Below are 18628 nucleotides of genomic sequence, written 5' to 3'. Positions count from 1 at the left end.
CTGGATCCAGTCCTTGCCTTGTCCTTCCCTTTTCTGGACCTAGTTTTTATCTACTTCCGTGTTTTGCCTTGTCTTGCTTGTCTGGGTCCCAGTCTCAGTTTTAATCCAGTTCCGAGTCTTGCCTTGTCCTGTCTGGGTTCCAATTCTGGCCCTTTGCCTTCTTTTCCTTGCCTCGTCTGGATCCGGATCTTGTGTTGTCCATTGTGTTTAGTTACCTCTGTCCTGCCTTGTTGAGTCTGTTAGTTTATCCTAGTCCAGTCTGTTCTGATTCCTGCCTGTGCCAGCCCCGGTGATTTGTCTGCCAAAGCTACGGCTTTGGTCCAAGGGTTCACCATTCCTGACAGTTGTGACATTCAGTTATCCATTTGCGCTCCCCCATTGACCCATTCAACCTCCTTCTAAACATGTCCTCCAACTTTGCCCATGTCTCCTCCTGTCTTGGAGGTGTTGTGATTGCTGATTGTTCTTATCCAAAATGACAGTATTTGTTGGGGGGGGGTTCTTTGTTTTTGTTTCTAGTGATATTTTTAGAGCTCAGAACTTCATCCCACACTTCGGCAAAATGTTAGAAAATATTTTCATGCCTGTGTTCGAAGCAACCATCAACCCTCAGGCCAATAAGGAGCTCAGCGTTTTCCTGAGAAACGTGAGTGTTACTTGAATAAGCTATGATAAGTGAATCAGACAAGGCATCCGAATACTGGGCACCCTATCTGGCATCATATTCCCCATAAAAAGTAAAACCACAGCTAAAAAAGGCAACAGTATGGGCAGTCTGTCTTATGCGGAAGATATCTGTAGGACAGAAATATTAGAATTGCAGCGTAGACCTTATTGGTGTAGGAGAAAATGACCCATCACATTGTAGGGTATCACAGGTATAGAGTTAATCTGCTACGAATCTGTAGTGTTACATGTTGAACACACCCTCCACATAACTTGGGTGGGATCGAATGTAGGTATGGCGAGGGTAGGCTACTGGGGGCTGACTTTCAGACTGCGGGAGTTAGCTGGGCTAAATTCAGTGGTTGGCACTAAAACCGAATATTAAATGCCGGGTCGTTTCCCGTGATCGGCATTGAATATTCGGTTTACTTTTAGCCGATTTGACTGACCGGCCAAGCCGGTATTCAGCTCTGGCTGGTCAAAGTCCAACCGGCCAAAGATAGGTCTGCCATTCATGTGTCCTGCTGAAAATCGGCAGATAGCTGGCTATGTGGCATTTAACTGGCCAGGTGCCTTTGAATACCGGTGGGGGGGGGGGGGGGGGGGCTGGTGTTCACTGCTGTACTACCACAGGCTCCATGAGATCTTGGTGGGTCACTCCATCTCCCTATGCCTCCAGTGCTAACCTTCACTCTGCCATCAACTGTGTGTAACCTTCAGCAAGTCTCATGATCCCTGTGAGCCTCAGTTCCAATCCCCATTCATCCACGGAATCAATGTGAAAGTCCTTTTCCCTCCCATACTACTTGTAGAAAGAATTTTCTAAATCCCTATAATAAATTATCCTTAATTACCTCGTACTGCGTCTCAGAGAATGTGAGTGCTGTATAACACAGTAATCTGCCTGGTTGAAATTGGATAACAATCATAATCTTTATTGTTTTCAAGCCTTTCCTGCTCTGGGAGTCCACAGGAGAACAATGCAGGCCCAGAGTAAAAGCAGAAATCAGTGGCCCGACGTGGCCACGTTTCACCTCCAAAAGGCTGCGTCAGGGGCTTATCATTCCACTATCAGGGCCCCTAAAGGCATATACACCTGACAGCTGCTGAAACAAACACTACAGCAGTGAACTGAAATTGCCAAAGGCAGTAAAAGCTGAAGCTCTTCAGTAATGTCCTCCTTTCACATATCTCTGAGAGAGCAACAGGCATGCTTCAAGTGAGCAGAGATGAAGAAAAGGGGGTAACAGGATACTGAAAGAATCTTATGACAGCATCGTTTGGTGGTGATATGTATTCAGATACAATATGTCCCTGCCTCAAGCAGTACTGTATCCAGATCATCAATTTGGGGGGGCCTGAGGCCAAAGAAGGGTGGCCACAAAACTTTACCCCACCTTCTTCTCTCTACCCTACCCCCCCCCCCCCCACACACACACACTCTCATGCCCCCCTCTCCTGCAACCTCCAACTCAACCATTAAGTACCTGAACTGGTGGGGATCCCCAAGCCCTGCCATTGGAAGACGTCCTCCTCCAGCAGCCAGAAGATCTCCAGTGCTGGCAGGTGGCAGTACTTTCCATGGGCTGCCACTGCCAGGGGCATAGTCAGACCTCGCGGTGGGATGGGATTAGAGCCTGAGGTGGGGGGGGGGGGCACCCCTGGTCTGCTGCCCCACTGACGCCCTACCACTCCCCACCCACCGCCGCAGCAAATACCCTGGCTGGTGGGGCTCCCCAACCCCTGCCAGCTGAAGCGTTGTCCAGCACCAGTCTCCGGCGCCGCTGCGTTGCCTGTCCTGCTCTGTCTTGCCTTCACGTCCTGTATGCGCCTTTTAGAGAAACTGAACAAAACCAGGGGCCCACAGGAAACTTGGGAGGGCCCAGGCCCCCGTGGCCCCACCTAGCTATGCCACTGGCCACTGCACCAGCCCCCTCCCTGTACATGCTCAGTTTTTGTGCATGCATGAAAACTGAGCATGCGCAGGGGGGCTGGCGTGGTGGTGGCCCATGGAAAGTGCCGCCACCACAAGCATTGCAGAATTAACGGCCACCAGAGAAGGACCTCTTCTGGTGGCGGGGCATGGAGATCTCCACCAGCCATTGCAATCATGCTGCAATTTGGGGGGGAGGGGGATGAGCCCAAAGTGAGGGGTCCAGGTCCCCCCAGGGGGTATGCTCAGTGCCAATTCCATAATAACTTAAGGAAGGGTGGGCCTAACCTGTTATAGAATATTGATACAAAGTCACATTGGTGTGCCAAATGTTATGCATGCCTACGTACATCAAGTCAATTGCTGGCATAAGTGGGTGCACCTAACTGTCCCATGCAATATGCACAACTGACAGTATTCTACAAATTGCGAGCATTAAGTAAGTTAGGTACCCTCTTTATAGAATAGTGCAAAGCTAATAATTATTAGTGCCAATCATGCAACTAGTATTTTATAAATTAGGTGCACTATTGGCAGGGGTCCCAAGAGGGGGATGGATGGGGGCAAGATTTCCCCGGATCTGGCCTCCAATGGGGACCCGATGCCGGGGTCTGTCTCCCTCTTGCTCCTGATGGGATCCGGGTGATCATGTCCCAACAGGAGCAGGAGAGAGGAAATTCTGGTGCCAGGCCCCTCTTAGAGGCTGTAGAGGAGCAGACACAGGGCTTCGGGGCCTTTGGTTTGGTTGGCGGAGGTCCCCAAGCCCTGCCAGCAGCAGCCCTCCTCTAGCACTGTTCTCCACCACAGGGCAGGCAATGCAGTGGAGAACAGCGCTGGAGAAAGGCTTCTGTTGGTGGGGCTTGGGGACCCCCACCAGCCAAGGTATGTGGAGTTGCGGTGGGGGGGGCAGAGAGGTAGAGCAAAATGTGCTCCTCCCACTTTGGGCTCCGCCCCCCATAAGTTTTATAGTCTGGGGGAGTGGCAGTCTGGGGGAGCGGCAGCAGCAGTCTGGGGGGTGGGGGGCGACAGCGATGGCCCTGCCCCAGGCCCGGCTCAGTCTCTCGGCAGCCCTGACTATTGGCACCTAAATTTTGTAAGAGGGTACCTAAGGCAATGGGAAATAAAGTGACTTGCCCAGTGTCACAAGCAGGCGTTGAACCCTGGCTTTCATCTCTCTCAGTCAATTCCACTAACCACTAGCTACTTGCGGCCATCATCGATATCACTTGTAACCTTTCACCCTTCTGTTGATGCGTGGTCACCAATGTTGCAATGATGTATTTCTCTGCGAAACCTCTCAGGTTACTGGGTTTGACAGCGTGGACGATGAATCTAAGCACAGCGGTTTCATGTTCTCCTGCAAGAGTCCCAAGCCGGAGGAGTGGACCATTAAAAAAAATCCTTCCTACACTTACTACATTTACTACATGTATGCCAACATCATAGTTCTGAATCAGCTCCGCAAGTAAGTCAGCAGATCTCCCGCCGGCCACATGCTTCAGATGAATTGTTTATTCTTTTTATTTGGGGGGGGGGGGGGGGGTTGCAAGCTTTAGGATAGTTTGCTGCTATCTTTTGAATACCAGTTAATATAGTCAAAGTTATATATTCCATGGTTTTCATTCATATCATGCCAGTAATTTGAGAGTCCACAGACAAAACCATTTCTAAACTCCACACAAATCTTTCGTATGAAGAACAATTTTCTTGTATAGCTATGCAATCTAGGATGTAGGCCCCTTTAATACTGTTAAAACGTCCAGAGGGGAAGCCACGTGAGCAATATTCTCTCGAAGATGTATGGAAGCGTTCCTGCTGTTGATGGTGTTCAGAAATACAGTGATTTCAGCTGTAGGGGAGGCAAATTCTTCAGGATTCCCAAGGGACCCACCTGGCCTGTGAGACTGAAACTGTGATACTGCTGCACCTCCTTCAACTTCCACATACTTTAGAGGGAACACTGTATGTTAGGCCGAAGTGGCAAAAATGACACAGTACTAGTTGAACCTTATAGGCAAACCAATCTATTAAGGCATGAGTGCACTTGCTCAGATGCATGAAGTGGGTATCTATACCAGTTGATGGAATAAATTTGGGGGGAATGGAAGGATAGACTGTATTGTATAGTTCAGATTCTCATGTCCTTTCTGTGCAGACACTCACTTTACTTACCCGTGTCAAGATAATGAGTCAAGGCAATGTTCTGTCCCCAGTAAGATAGTCCCTTAATGGGTTGGGTAGACCCATAGGTGCCGTGGCAGCCATGGCAAAGGCGTCCATAGTGAGTTTCTTCCAATGCAGTTGGTTGTAAAGTGTTGCAGTAACCATCACCCATTCAGAGGTGGAGCTCTTTCTGAGCATTGTACCTATCTCTTTATTTATTCTATTGTGTTTGGGAAAAAAAATCAAGGAAACAGTGCAGTATGGTACAAAGTTTTTAATAATGTTTAGTTCATTTGCTGGTACAAAAGTTACCTAACCCGACGTGGCCACGTTTCAGCTTGTGCCTGCGTCAGAAGCATACCATGTTACCTTAATAGGGAATCTCAAATTTAATTGTCAGGATTTGAAACATCCAGTAACCAGGAGATCTAGTCAATTCCTTTCTGCAGTTCAACAAATCTATTGAGCAACTGGGCAACCCCATGTGGCAGTCCGTAAACGTTAAAATATTAGGGGGCAATATTCCGCCGTTGGAAGTCAGCATTTCTTTAAACACTGGTTGAATTCATGCTCGATATTCAGTGTCTCCACATATCTGGGTGCATGGAAACTGCTGGGAATTACCTGGGTATTGCTGCTAGTACTCATCAGTGGTACCTGGATAGCTGTCTGGTTAACTTTCGGACAGCCTTTTTGCAGTGCTAAATTAACCCGGGTAACTCCTGACTCTACCCCTGGATCACCCCGGCACTAACCAAATAGCGCTGCGGGGGAGTCAGGCAGGATATTCTGTGGCTCTGTCCAGTTATGTGTAGCTGAATATCCTGTGGGGACCTGGTCAGCACTAGTTAACTGGGTATTACCAGCTTAACTCACCCTGAATGGGATGACGCTGTTTTTTTAATTATTATTATTATTAGCATTTGTATAGCGCTACCAGACGCATGCAGCGCTGAACACCCGACACAAAGAGACAGTCCCTGCTCAAAAGAGCTTACAATCTAAATAATACAGACAGAGAAGACAAATACGGGTGATGAAAAGTAATGGGTAATGAAGTAATAGGTGATGAAGAGAAAAGGGTGAGAAGGAAGGAAGGGACAAGGGGAGGGCAATTGAGTAGTGGCTAGGAGCCAAAAGCAGCAGTGAAAAGGTGGGTTTTCAGCATAGATTTGAAAACAGGTAGAGATGGAGCTAGACGTATAGGTCCAGGAAGTCTATTCCAGGCATAAGGTGCCGCGAGAGAAAAGGAGCGAAGCCTGGAGTTAGCAGTGGAGGAGAAGGAGGACGACAAGAGAGATTTGTCCAGTGAGCGGAGGTCACAGGGAGGAATGTAAGGAGAGATGAGAGGTAATGGGGGGCTGCAGAATGGATGCATTTAAAGGTCAGTAAGAGAAGTTTGCAGTGGCGTTCCTAGGGGGGGGCGGTGGGTGCGGTCCGCCCCGGGTGCACGACGCTGGGGGGGTGGCGCGCCTGTCCTCCGTTCATTCCATGCTTCTTCTCTGCCCCGGAACAGGTTACTTCCTGTTCCGGGGCAGAGAAGAAGCATGGAACGAACGGAGGACAGGCGCACGCGGCACCCCCCCCCAGCGGCATGCACCCGGTGGGGGGGGGTCTTTCGCGGAGGGTGTTGCGCTGCATCCGGGAGGGGGGGCGCTGCACCCGGGGGGCAGGGCGCATCGGCGATCCACCCTGGGTGTCAGCCCCCCTAGGAATGCCACTGGAAGTTTGAACTGTATGTGGAAGCGGACAGGGAGCCAGTGAAGTGATTTGAGGAGTGGGCTAGTGTGGGTATAACGATTGTGCCGTTGGGCACACTAAGGCAGTCATTCTATAAATTAGTGCCTCACTTTGCGCCAATTCTGTAACAGTGTCCTGGCACCAAGATTCTAGGATAGAATACTAGAAAAGTCAGCATTGGCGCACCCATGATTAGCCAAGTCAATGGCAGGCGTAAATTGGGGTGCCTAAATGTGCCAAGTGGCGCTCATAATTTGTAGTGTTCTATAAACTACACGTTTAACTGGAAGATTATGCCCATGGCCCGCCCATGCGCCACCCATGTGTGTGTCCCCCTTGCAGTTAGGCGTTATGGTGCACAGTGTTCTCGCTAAGCTGAACAGGATCCCTCCACCTACAGTCCTGCCAGTGGGGGTGCTGCTTCACTATCACTGTGGCGACATGGTGAATTTTCCAGCATGTGAATTATAAGAATATTTCATGAAGTATATTTCTCTAGTTCGGTCAGCAGTTGGTGCATGTTTTATGCTTAAAGCTTTACAGAAAAATGACTGTTCCCTCTTTAGTTTAACACATAGAGGAGAAGTAACCTGCTGTGCTGTGGCCAGCTACCTTTAAAAAATGTTGTTCAGGGCTTTGATTGGCCCAGGAGCTCAAACTCAGTCTGTACATACTGTATTTTTCTCCAGTCTCAGTTTTGAAGTAGAGAGAGAGAAAGAGCTCTTTACTGAGACCCTGTGAGCAGCTATATTTCCTGTACTTCCCAGGCACTATCCAGGTAGTGATAGATAGTTTTATAATTGATCCTTATTCAGTTACCTGCTATTTGCCTGTAATTTTCCATCTGTTTTTATAGTTCACGGTTTAATATTTTGTATGAAAATAAACATAATTGTTTATTGGCTCTGATGTCTTGGATTGACTAAGAATCCTGGTGTTTTGGGTCTGTGGGTGTTTTCTGTGAACTGTGGGACCCCTGGGAGTGTGGCCTCAGTGTTCTAGAAATTACTGGGGAATAATTTGAGAGTGGAAGACTCGCCCAGGGGCAGTTGGGACCCAGTCGGTGGGAGGAGGGTGCTAGGATAAAACACAAGCAGCAGGTGCAGGTGGACCTAAGCTGTGATGGGGATAGACCCTCTAAGTGGCTATAGGGTTAGCCCCAGGTGAGTGGCTAGGCATTTTGTGACAATCACATTTTCAATAGTGAGGGACAGGCAAGTTTTGCAGGACTCCAGGGAACCTGCCTGTCCCTAGAGATTGAAAACACAATTTGAAGCACCGCCCCCTACAGGTAGCAGTGCAGTTGGAGGACTCCCACTCAGCTTAGAGGGAATTTTCTCTTCAGAAATCATGGCTCGGAGGGTGATCCGGGAAATTACAGACTGGGTAAGCCTGACCTCGGTGCCAGGCAAAATAGTGGAAACTATTATAAAGAATAAAATTACAGAATACATAGACAAACATGGTTTAATGGGACAGAATCAGCATGGGTTCAGCCAAGGGAGGTCTTGTCTCTCCAATTTGCTTCATTTATTTGAAGACGTGAATAAACATATAGATAAAGGTGAGCCGGTTGATGTAGTGCATCTAGAATTTCAGAAAGCTTTTAATAAAGTTCCTCATGAGAGACTCCTGAGAAAATGAAAGAGTCATGGGATAGGAGACAAGGTTCTGGTGTGGATTAGGAATTGGTTATTGGACAGAAAACAGAGGGTAGGGTTAAATGGTCATTTCTCTCAATGGAGGAGGGTGAAAAGTGGAGTGCCGCAGGGATCTGTATTGGGACCGGTGCTCTTTAACATATTTATAAATCTGAAAATGACAGATACAAATCAAGGGGCTGGTGGTTGGGAGGCGGGGCTAGTGCTAGGAAGACTTATACGGTCTGTGCCCTGAAATGACAGATACAAATCAAGGGGCTGGTGGTTGGGAGGCGGGGCTAGTGTTAGGAAGACTTATACGGTCTGTGCCCTGAAAATGACAGATACAAATCAAGGGGCTGGTGGTTGGGAGGCGGGGCTAGTGCTAGGAAGACTTATACGGTCTGTGCCCTGAAAATGACAGATACAAATCAAGGGCTGGTGGTTGGGAGGCGGGGCTAGTGCTAGGAAGACTTATACGGTCTGTGCCCTGAAAATGACAGATACAAATCAAGGGGCTGGTGGTTGGGAGGCGGGGCTAGTGCTAGGAAGACTTATACGGTCTGTGCCCTGAAAAAGACAGATACAAATCAAGGTAAGGTATACACAAAAAGTAGCACATATGAGTTATCTTGTTGGGCAGACTGGATGGACCATGCAGGTCTTTTTCTGCCGTCATCTACTATGTTACTATGTTAGTGATGGCATGTAGGTGCTACCCTATAGAATAGCATCTAATTAACACAGGGCTGGGTTCAGTACATGGCACCAAAGAATAGGCACCAGGAAAAATCAGCGCTCAGAGCTATTCTATAAAGGATATTATTCCTAGAGGCCTAGGTCCTCATTTTAGAAGACCTGATCATCAAGGCAAAAGTGAGTGGGCATCATTCCCACCCCGACTAGACCCCCAAGGGCCTCTGGGAAGCTTAGTGGGGGTGTAGGTTGGGGGTGGGGGTGCAGGTGTCTGCTGGGAGGCCATCTAGAAATTTTTGACCTTCAGAGAGGTTTTGTCCTCAGGGGAGGATACCACGTGTTGGGATGTTGCCTACTTGTGGAGGGGGGAGGGATTTGCTGTGGTGGGGCTGCTATTGAAAGTGATTCTGACACAAGAGAGGCTTGCAGGGGGGCTGCCATTGGGAGGGTTGTGAACTGGGGGGGGGGGGGGACTTGCTTCAGGATGGTCCTGGCTGTGGGAAGGGGAGCAGTTGTAGCTGCGGGGGTGGGAATGGATGCCTTGGAGGTAGGAAGTAATTGGATGCCAGAAGGGATGTGTAAGAGAGGAGCAGACATTAAGGGGGTGATTTGAGGGCCCAGGTGTTGGGATCTGCAGCTGTCCCTTATCGCAGGTATTTAGACATGCCTCGATATCTATGTTTTCAGTGCAGACGTGGATTACCAATGAGGAAATGAGGAAGCCACATCTACATTGCAGGTCTGCTGAGGACATTCCCTCTCCCTGGCCTACCCAGACCCTCTTGAAACCTGTAGGTAGTTAGCTTCCCCACATGTAAATGGCTCTTGCTCTGAAATTCCCACGAAATGTCACAGGAGCAGGAGAGGAGTGGGAACAGCTTGATTCTAAAGATATCACCAACAAGGATTTTTAGACAGGTTTACCAAGACTCCTGAAGAAGGCACTTTTTAGTGCCAAAACATGGTACCGCGTTGAGTCACCCTCTAATAAAGAGCTTACACTAACGTTGGACGCCTTGGGTCTGGTTTTTTTGAAGAGCCTGATTCTGTTCCCACTCCTCTCCTGCTTTTGCACTGAAATGGCATTTGTTCATTTGTGCTTCTCTAGACATTTAACGCTACCATTTACATGTGGGGATGCTTCTCAAGAACCTAAATCTCTTCGGGTCCAATTTACTATGATTGTTTTCCCCCCCTAGACACACAGAATAGGAAATGTCAGGGTAAATAGTCTATAAGGTCTCAGGAGCCTGTGTCATTTTTCCTCCATCAGTGGAAAGTCTGGAGAGAAATTTGGTTAGATGCGTTTCTGTTTCAGTAATAAATAGTGGTTTTTAATCTTTATCTTTCCATCTTCCACTGATGGAAGGACATGGGAAGAGGAATCTTTTTATTATTGTCTTCACGGAAATGGGAGGTAAGGGATTAAAATTGACTTCACTGTCTCTTGCTGCCCTTAGGGAGCGAGGGATGAACACCTTCCTGTTCCGTCCACACTGCGGTGAGGCTGGGGCCATTACCCACTTGCTGGCGGCTTTTATGACCGCTGACAACATCTCTCATGGCCTTAACTTAAAGAAGGTGAGTGGAACGTTCACTTTCTTGTGTAATTGTGATAACTGATTGTGACAGAGCCGTGCCTATGTTCACCTGAGGAGGAGTGACGCAGCCTGCCCAAGGTGGTGTGCAATTCTCAGTCTACTGGGATCGAAAGTGACAGAGAAACCACTGGCAGGAGCTGAACACCTGTGCAAGGTGTTACACTGGCACCAAGAATGATGGGAAAAAAGTGCAGCAGTCTCTGATTACTCTGGTGGACGTAGGACTACTACTACTAATCATTTCTATAGGACTCCTATGTGTACACAGCACTGTCCACATTATATGCAGGTACTTTCTCTGTCCCTAGAGGGCTCACAGTCTAAGTTTTTGTACTTGGGCCAGTGGATGGTTAAGTGACTTGCCCAAGGTCACAAGGAGCTGCAGTGGGAATTGAACCCAGATTGCCAGGATCAAAGCCTGCTGTGCTAACTATTAGGCTATTCCTTCACTCCATTAGGGTGGAAGAAATGGGAAAGAGCAAGATAAGTGGAGGAGTGGCTTAGTGGTTAGGGTGGTGGACTATGGTCCTGAGGAACTGAGTTCGATTCCCACTTCAGGCCCAGGCAGCTCCTTGTGACTCTGGGCAAGTCACTTAACCCTCCATTGCCCCATGTAAGCCGCATTGAGCCTGCCATGAGTGGGAAAGCGTGGGGTACAAATGTAACAAAAATAAAATAGATACTATTGGAGATTCTACATGGAATGTTGCTACTATTGGAGATTCTACATGGAATGTTGCTATTCCACTAGCAACATTCCATGTAGAAGGCTGCGCAGGCTTCTGTTTCTCTGAGTCTGACTCACAGAAGCAGAAGCCTGCGAGGCCACATTGGTGATCTGCAAGGGCCGACTTCTACATGGAATGTTGCTAGTGGAATAGCAACATTCCATGTAGAATCTCAAATAGTAGCAACAGTGGAGGAGTGGCCTAGTGGTTAGGGTGGTGGACTTTGGTCCTGTGGAACTGAGGAACTGAATTCGATTCCCACTTCAGGCACAGGCAGCTCCTTGTGACTCTGGGCAAGTCACTTAACCCTCCATTGCCCCATGTAAGCCGCATTGAGCCTGCCATGAGTGGGAAAGCGCGGGGTACAAATGTAACAAAAAAAAAAATAAGCACAAGGATATTAAGATATCTTCTGGATGCTATGTGTCCCTCAGGAGAGTTGTTTTGTGCATACACGGCAAGAATGAGCCACTTTCTTAAATCAAGGAGGGCAGGGGAACAAACTTAGATTTACTGCTAATGTTCTTGTGTCTTTTGGAGGTCATAGACAGTGTAAAAAAAACCAAACAAATATGAATATCAAACCCTTTGTTTCTCTCCTCAGCTTGAGTAGGCGTGAGTAGTATCAGTGAGTCTCGTCCTATGTCATGGAATTTTGGTCTTTCTCTTTCAGAGCCCAGTCCTGCAATATTTGTATTTTCTCTGTAAAATACCCATCGCCATGTCCCCGCTGAGTAACAATAGTCTCTTTCTGGAGTATGCTAAAAACCCGCTGCTGGATTTCCATGAGAAGGGACTGATGGTTTCCCTCTCCACCGACGACCCAATGCAGTTCCACTACACCAAGGTACAGTCCGGAACCCCTTGTCTGCTGTGTGTTGGGGGCGAGAATTATTTGGGTCATGGCACATGGATGTGGTGCCCAGCATGGGAAGAATTATTCCGTCTACAGTATTGAATTCCCTACGGCTCATATAACTTGTGGGCAAGTAATTATGCCAAGAGGTACTGGGTGGATGTGGGAATAGACGGATCCAAAAGTTAAACACTAAGAGGAAATCAAGGCATCAATTACCACTGTACAATTAAGTTTCTATAAATAGCATACAGTGTCTGTACAGTGTGGAAAAATGGGTCATTGCATGCAAGGGAAAGGCAGGCTCATGAATGCAGACAAAACGTCTTTCTGGTGTGCCACTAGTTTGATGGCAAGGGGGCTGCTTAGGATCTTGCCCCTTCCTTGGCCACCTTTAAATCTAGACTGAAAGCCCACCTCTTTAACATTGCTTTTGACTCGTAACCACTTGTAACCACTCGCCTCCACCTACCCTCCTCTCTTCCTTCCCGTTCACATTAATTGATTTGCTTTGCTTACTTTATTTATTTTTTGTCTATTAGATTGTAAGCTCTTTGAGCAGGGACTGTCTTTCTTCTATGTTTGTGCAGCGCTGCGTATGCCTTGTAGCGCTATAGAAGTGATAAATAGTAGTAGTAGTAGTCTCTTGTAACCAGAGCTAATATTGTGATGTCATAATGCCTCAGTCCACCAATAAGAGCCAACCTCATCAGTGATGTCACAATGGCTTGATTGTCCTATACTTGGCTCACTTTTATTACATAGCTCTTTGAGCAGGGACTGTCTTTCTTCTATGTTTGTGCAGCGCTGCGTATGCCTTGTATTGCTATAGAAATGCTAAATAGTAGTAGTAGTAGTAGTAGTCTCTTGTAATCAGAGGTGATATTGTGATGTCATAATGCCTCAGGCCACCAATAAGAGCCAACCTCATCAGTGATGTCACAATGGCTTGATTGTCCTATACTTGGCTTACTTTTATTACATAGCTCTTTGAGCAGGGACTGTCTTTCTTCTATGTTTGTGCAGCACTGCGTATGCCTTGTAGCGCTATAGAAGTGATAAATAGTAGTAGTAGTAGGGGAGTCCCTATTCCATGCTGCACCATGTGTGAGAACACAAAGGACCCCATGTTCAACTGGCTGTAATTAGCAATGCCAAACCATCTGCATCTACCAGCATCAGGGGCGTAGCCAGACAACAGATTTTGAGTGGGCCTAGGCGAGAAGTGGGTGGGCACCAAGTGTTTCCCCCCTTCACCATCACCCAAAAAATATCTCAGCTGGCAGAAAAACACTTCTTTCCATCTTGGCAGTCTGCAGCAGGCATGCACTGAAAACTGAGCATGCGCGGGTATCGTGGAGAGTAGAGTTACCATCAGCGGGAAGTCTTCAGCTGCTGGAGCTTGGGATCCCCACCAGCTACCACTAAACATGTGATATTGTTGGGTGGGCCTGAACCCTAAGTGGGTGGGCCCTGGCCCATCCAGGCCCACCTGTGGCTACGCCACTGACCCAGCATTGAATTTCCGGGTTTGCAGAGCAGTTAACAAGATAACCCAGCGCACAGGAGCAGGAGACCCAAGCCAGCCTTCTGCCTGTGCCTTGCCGCCGGAAGCCTGAAAAAAGCGGCTTTTTAATTGCTGGCATCAGAGTCCCCCACCCCCCTTTGAGGTCAGGCCAGGGGGTGTCTTTCCCCCCTCCCCCTTTTCTTGGTGGCCCTGCCAAAGAGAGGCAGGAAGTGAAGTCCAGCATCTTACTGTCGCAGCTCACAAAAATATTTGTATAGTGGCTGTGCAGGGTCAGAACCTCTGCTAGCACCAGGACTGTGGTGAGAAAGGGTTTTATTTACCTTCTCATCCCTGCAGGTGTTGTGACTTTGCATTTCTGTGTTTTTTATTTAAAAATGTTTTTATGACTGAGCTGCGATCCTTACATGTGTTGCTGTCCTTGTTAGCCAGCCTAATCGCTGAGCCTAATGCCCCTGTGCTTGCATTGTACAGGAACCTCTAATGGAAGAGTACGCCATCGCTGCTCAGGTCTTCAAACTCAGCACTTGTGATATGTGCGAAATAGCCAGGAACAGCGTCCTCCAGTCAGGGATGTCCCAAGAGGTAGGCTAGGCTGCGCTTGATGTAACACGTTTGTCTGACTGAACAAAGACCTTTCTCAGTCACATTTAGCTTTGTCTTAAATGCACTAATTCTATAACCCAGGCACCCATTTTACACCCCTTTTACATGTTTAGAATGTTAGCACTTATGTGTGTATGTGTGCACATACCCACGAAAGTGCCAGTGGCGTACCAAGGGGGGGGGGGGGGGCGGTCCGCCCCGGGTGCACACCGCTGGGGGGGTGCCGCGGTGCGCGCCTGTGGGCTCCGACTTCGCTAACTTCACTCGTTTGCTGCAGCTCCCTCTGCCCCGGAACCGGTTACTTCCTGTTCCGGGGCAGAGGGAGCTGCAGCAAACGAGCGAAGTTAGCGAAGTCGGAGCCCACATGCGCGCGCTGCAGCACCCCCCCCCCCCAGCAGCTTGCACCCGGGGGGGTGTCATTTCACCGGGGGGGGGGGGGAAGGTGTCATTTCGCAGGCGAGGGGGGGGGGCGCAACGGCGATCCGCCCCGGGTGCCATCCAGGCTAGGATCGCCACTGCTAAGTGCTTTTCTGTTTGGACAAATTCCTGGAAGAAAAGTCCATAGACTGCTATTGAGACAGACATGGGGAAGCTGCTGCTTGCCCTGGGATTGGTAGCATGGAATGTTGCCACAATTTGGGTTTATGCCACGTACTTGTGTCCTGGATTAGCCACTGTTGGAAACAGGATACTGGGTTAGATGGACCATTGCTCTGACCCAGTTTGGCTACTCTTATGTTCTAATGGATTTTCTTTGGGGCAAAGATTACTTCATTGAAACATAAAAAAGGACAGCTGACAAAACACTATGAGGCTCATTTTCAAAGCACTTAGCCTCCCAAAGTTCCATAGAAACCTATGGAACTTACTCCCAAAGTGCTTTGAAAATATGTCTCTATATGGCCTATCCAGCATGCCCCTCCATACCCATTGCTAAGCTCTATAACTCCTTGATTTGATTTAAAAACTTTAATATACTGCTTAATACAATAAAGATTTAAAGTGATTTACAAAGCTTAAACACAAAATTATAACAATATAAACTAAAATAGATCAACATCACATTAAAAAATCATACAGAAATTACAATAGAATCATGAAAAGTATGCAGTATCGAGAGTGCGCTGTCTTCAAATAGAGTGCTCACTATTCATGAAAGTGTGCAGTATAGAGAAATAGTGTGCTCTTTTCCAAAAGAGTGCTCACTATTCATGAAAAGTGCGCAGTTTTGAGAAATAGTGTGCTGTCTTCTAAAAGAGTGCTCACTATTCATGAAAAGTATGCAGTATCCAGAAATAGTGCGCCGTCTTCCAAAAGAGTACTCACTATTCATGAAACTTGCGCAGTTTCGAGAAATAGTGCACTGTCTTCCAAAAGAGTGCTCACTATTCATGAAATTTGTGCAGTATCGAGAAATAGTGTACTCTTTTCCAAAACAGTGTTCACTATTCGTGAAAAGTGCACAGTATTGAGAAATAGTGTGCTGTCTTCCAAAAGAGTGCTCACTATTCATGAAAAGTGTGCAGTATCAAAAAATAGTGTGCTCTTTTCCAAAAGAGTGCTCACTATTTATGAAAAGTTTGCAGTATCCAGAAATAGTGTGCTCTTTTCCAAAAGAGTGCATACTAGTTATTGAATGCAAACTATAACACAGGAAAATGTTTTGTTTTTCACTTTAATTTCTGCCAAAAACGACATTGAACAACATGAGAAATGTTTCAAACAAATGAATATCCTTATTTATTTATTTATATAAGATACATGTTAGGCATGTAACATACCAAAACAGCATACAGACAGACACATATAAAGCAAAGCAATGCTACATTTACCTAAAACAGTTAGAAAATGGAAGGGTTTTAAACCCTTCCCACATCCAGAACCCTTTCTATAAAGAAATATTTCTCCCAAGTCTGCCTATCTCTTAACCCAGGCAGCTCTATGCTCCCCTCCCCTCCCCTCCCACCCCTCAATCATTACACAAGACCTGGCCTACAAGGTTGCAGCTTTATTGGATGGACACACAAGTAAAAAAAACCTGTCCGCAGTTCTCATACATGTACTTGACCTTGGCTCGCCATCTGGAAGCTAACCAGACTGATGGTATGATTGATGCAGCCTTCCACTTCAGCACACATCCCTTCCTGTTGTGCCTCCAACCGTGCCCCCAGGCTGCGCTGACCATCCATCCCTGGTTGTATTGTGCCCTCTGCAGAACAATCCCTCAGGGACCCAGTTCACTGGGTCAGAAACTCACCTTCCTGAGCTGCAATGTCAGCTTCCTTCCCAGCACCTACGTCACCATTCATGCCAAGCTGAGAGTGTCAGGGTAGGAACAGGAAACAGGAGAGAGGCTGAGCAAACAGACTCACCCCCTTTTATCCCTCACCTGCAGCGCAGCCCACGTGGACTGGTCAGATCCCCTCCCTTGACCTTCCCCTTGATCCCAGGCACCCGGTGGCGAGTGGCCTGCTACACCTCAGAAGAGGGAAAGGGGGAAGTTCCCTTTCTTTCCTCTTGGGGAGGGCTCCATTATTTGCAATACAGTCCAGAAGTTCAATGGTATCTCTTGCTTTCTAATAATTAGATGCTTCAATAGTGTAATTCTGCACATTGTATGAATGCTGGAAATTGTCCCTGGGAATAGTGGGAGATAAAATGTTATAGACTTGAGAGAATCAATGACTGGAAAAACAGTTACTCAATTCTGGCTTCTTTTGCCCTAGGAAAAAGGGCATTTCCTCGGAGAAGATTTCCACAAGGAAGGGCCCCAAGGAAATGACATTAGGAAGACAAATGTCGCCCAGATCCGCATGGCTTACCGCTACGAGACCTGGTGTTATGAGCTCAACTTACTTCTTCAGGCCCTGAAAGCTGCAGACTAGAAGAGAGATCAGCACTGAATCTGGTGAAAGCTAACATCATCATGAACCCAAAACTATTGCATTGTAAAACTCTGTGAAACCTGCAATTATTAAAGCCAAGTTGATTCATCACTAACGTCGTCAAAACGTCTCATAAAAATATTATGTCGTGCTTTTTTTTTTTATTATTATTGTTTCGTTTTGTTTTTAACGGTTGCTTCAGAGTTGTCTTGTGGCTTTATATCCCCTCTTCATTGTCTTCTGCCACTTTTCTTTAGTTCTGATCTTAAGAGAGTTCCTAAACCCCAGATGATATTCTAAGCTCTAAGGCAGCGATTCCCAAACTCACTATTCATGAAAAGTGTGCAGTATCAAGAAATAGTGTGCTCTTTTCCAAAAGAGTGCTCACTATTCATGAAAAGTGCGCAGTATGGAGAATTAGTGCACTGTCTTCCAAAAGAGTGCTCACTATTCATGAAAAGTGTGCAGTATGGAGAAATAGTGCGCTGTCTTCCAAAAGAGTGCTCACTATTCATGAAAAGTGTGTAGTATCGAGAAACAGTGTGCTCTTTTCCAAAAGAGTGCTCACCATTCATCAGGGGTGACATCAGGGTTACATGGGCTCATAGAAACTGAACAGCTCCTTCCTTTGCTTTCTGGACCTCCACTCAGAGTTGTAGCTAGGTGGGTCGCCAGGGGAGCAGCCGCTCCCCCAAACAGACCTCCAACTGTGCTGGCGCCTATTTGTCACGCAATCTATCACATTTAAGATACGCACTGGTGCTGTCGGCATTCCGCTGTCTGCTCCCTCCGTGCCTTCAACCTGGCTACGCTACTGCCTCCACTGTGTGAGTCAACATGGATCCTGCAGGACTGGTACCACCTTTAAGCAAACTAGGTGGTTGCCTGGATGTCCAAATGTTTTTTTGGGGGTAGAAAGCGCAAGCCTTTGCAGTGGATGTCTCCGGTTTCCCAATCCCACCGTTATTGGCACTGTGCTGCTGCCATATCTCCTTACCACCTGCTGTAGCAGTAGCAATAACAACAAAATAGAGCAGTGCGGGGGGGGGGGGGGGGGGGGGGTTCTGAACCTCTGTGCACTGTGCTCAAAGGGATCAATAATATTCAAGGCGATTTGACCAGCCAGAAACAGCTCTTGGACGGTTAAATCGCCTGTTTGGAGTGGAGGAGTGGCCTAGTGGTTAGGGTGGTGGACTTTGGTCCTGGGGAACTGAGTTGGATTCCCACTTCAGGCACAGGCAGCTCCTTGTGACTCTGGGCAAGTCACTTAACCCTCCATTGCCCCATGTAAGCCGCATTGAGCCTGCCATGAGTGGGAAAGCGCAGGGTACAAATGTAACAAAAATAAAATAGATACTATTGGAGATTCTACATGGAATGTTGCTACTATTGGAGATTCTACATGGAATGTTGCTATTCCACTAGCAACATTCCATGTAGAAGGCTGCGCAGGCTTCTGTTTCTGTGAGTCTGACGTCCTGCATGTACGTGCAGGACGTCAGACTCACAGAAGCAGAAGCCTGTGCGGCCACATTGGTGATCTGCAAAGGCCGACTTCTACATGGAATGCTGCTAGTGGAATAGCAACA

General features: G+C 47.5%; 1 protein-coding gene across 1 annotated transcript in view; it reads left to right on the top strand.

Moving 5' to 3' along the window:
- LOC115482077 (AMP deaminase 1-like) overlaps positions 1-17150 on the top strand; it is a 50646-nt gene extending 33496 nt beyond the window's left edge. The window contains 6 exon segments of the mRNA XM_030221641.1: positions 520-646; positions 3901-4064; positions 10299-10419; positions 11841-12014; positions 14023-14133; positions 16881-17150. Coding sequence (XP_030077501.1) covers positions 520-646; positions 3901-4064; positions 10299-10419; positions 11841-12014; positions 14023-14133; positions 16881-17039 — 856 coding nt within the window. The 3' untranslated portion in view covers positions 17040-17150.
- Positions 17151-18628: the final 1478 nt, after the last annotated feature.

Source organism: Microcaecilia unicolor, chromosome 12 (genome assembly GCF_901765095.1).
Source record: "Microcaecilia unicolor chromosome 12, aMicUni1.1, whole genome shotgun sequence".
Lineage (NCBI taxonomy): Eukaryota > Metazoa > Chordata > Amphibia > Gymnophiona > Siphonopidae > Microcaecilia > Microcaecilia unicolor.
Note: the sequence above shows the minus strand (reverse complement) of the source record. Positions and strands in the feature narration are given on the sequence as shown.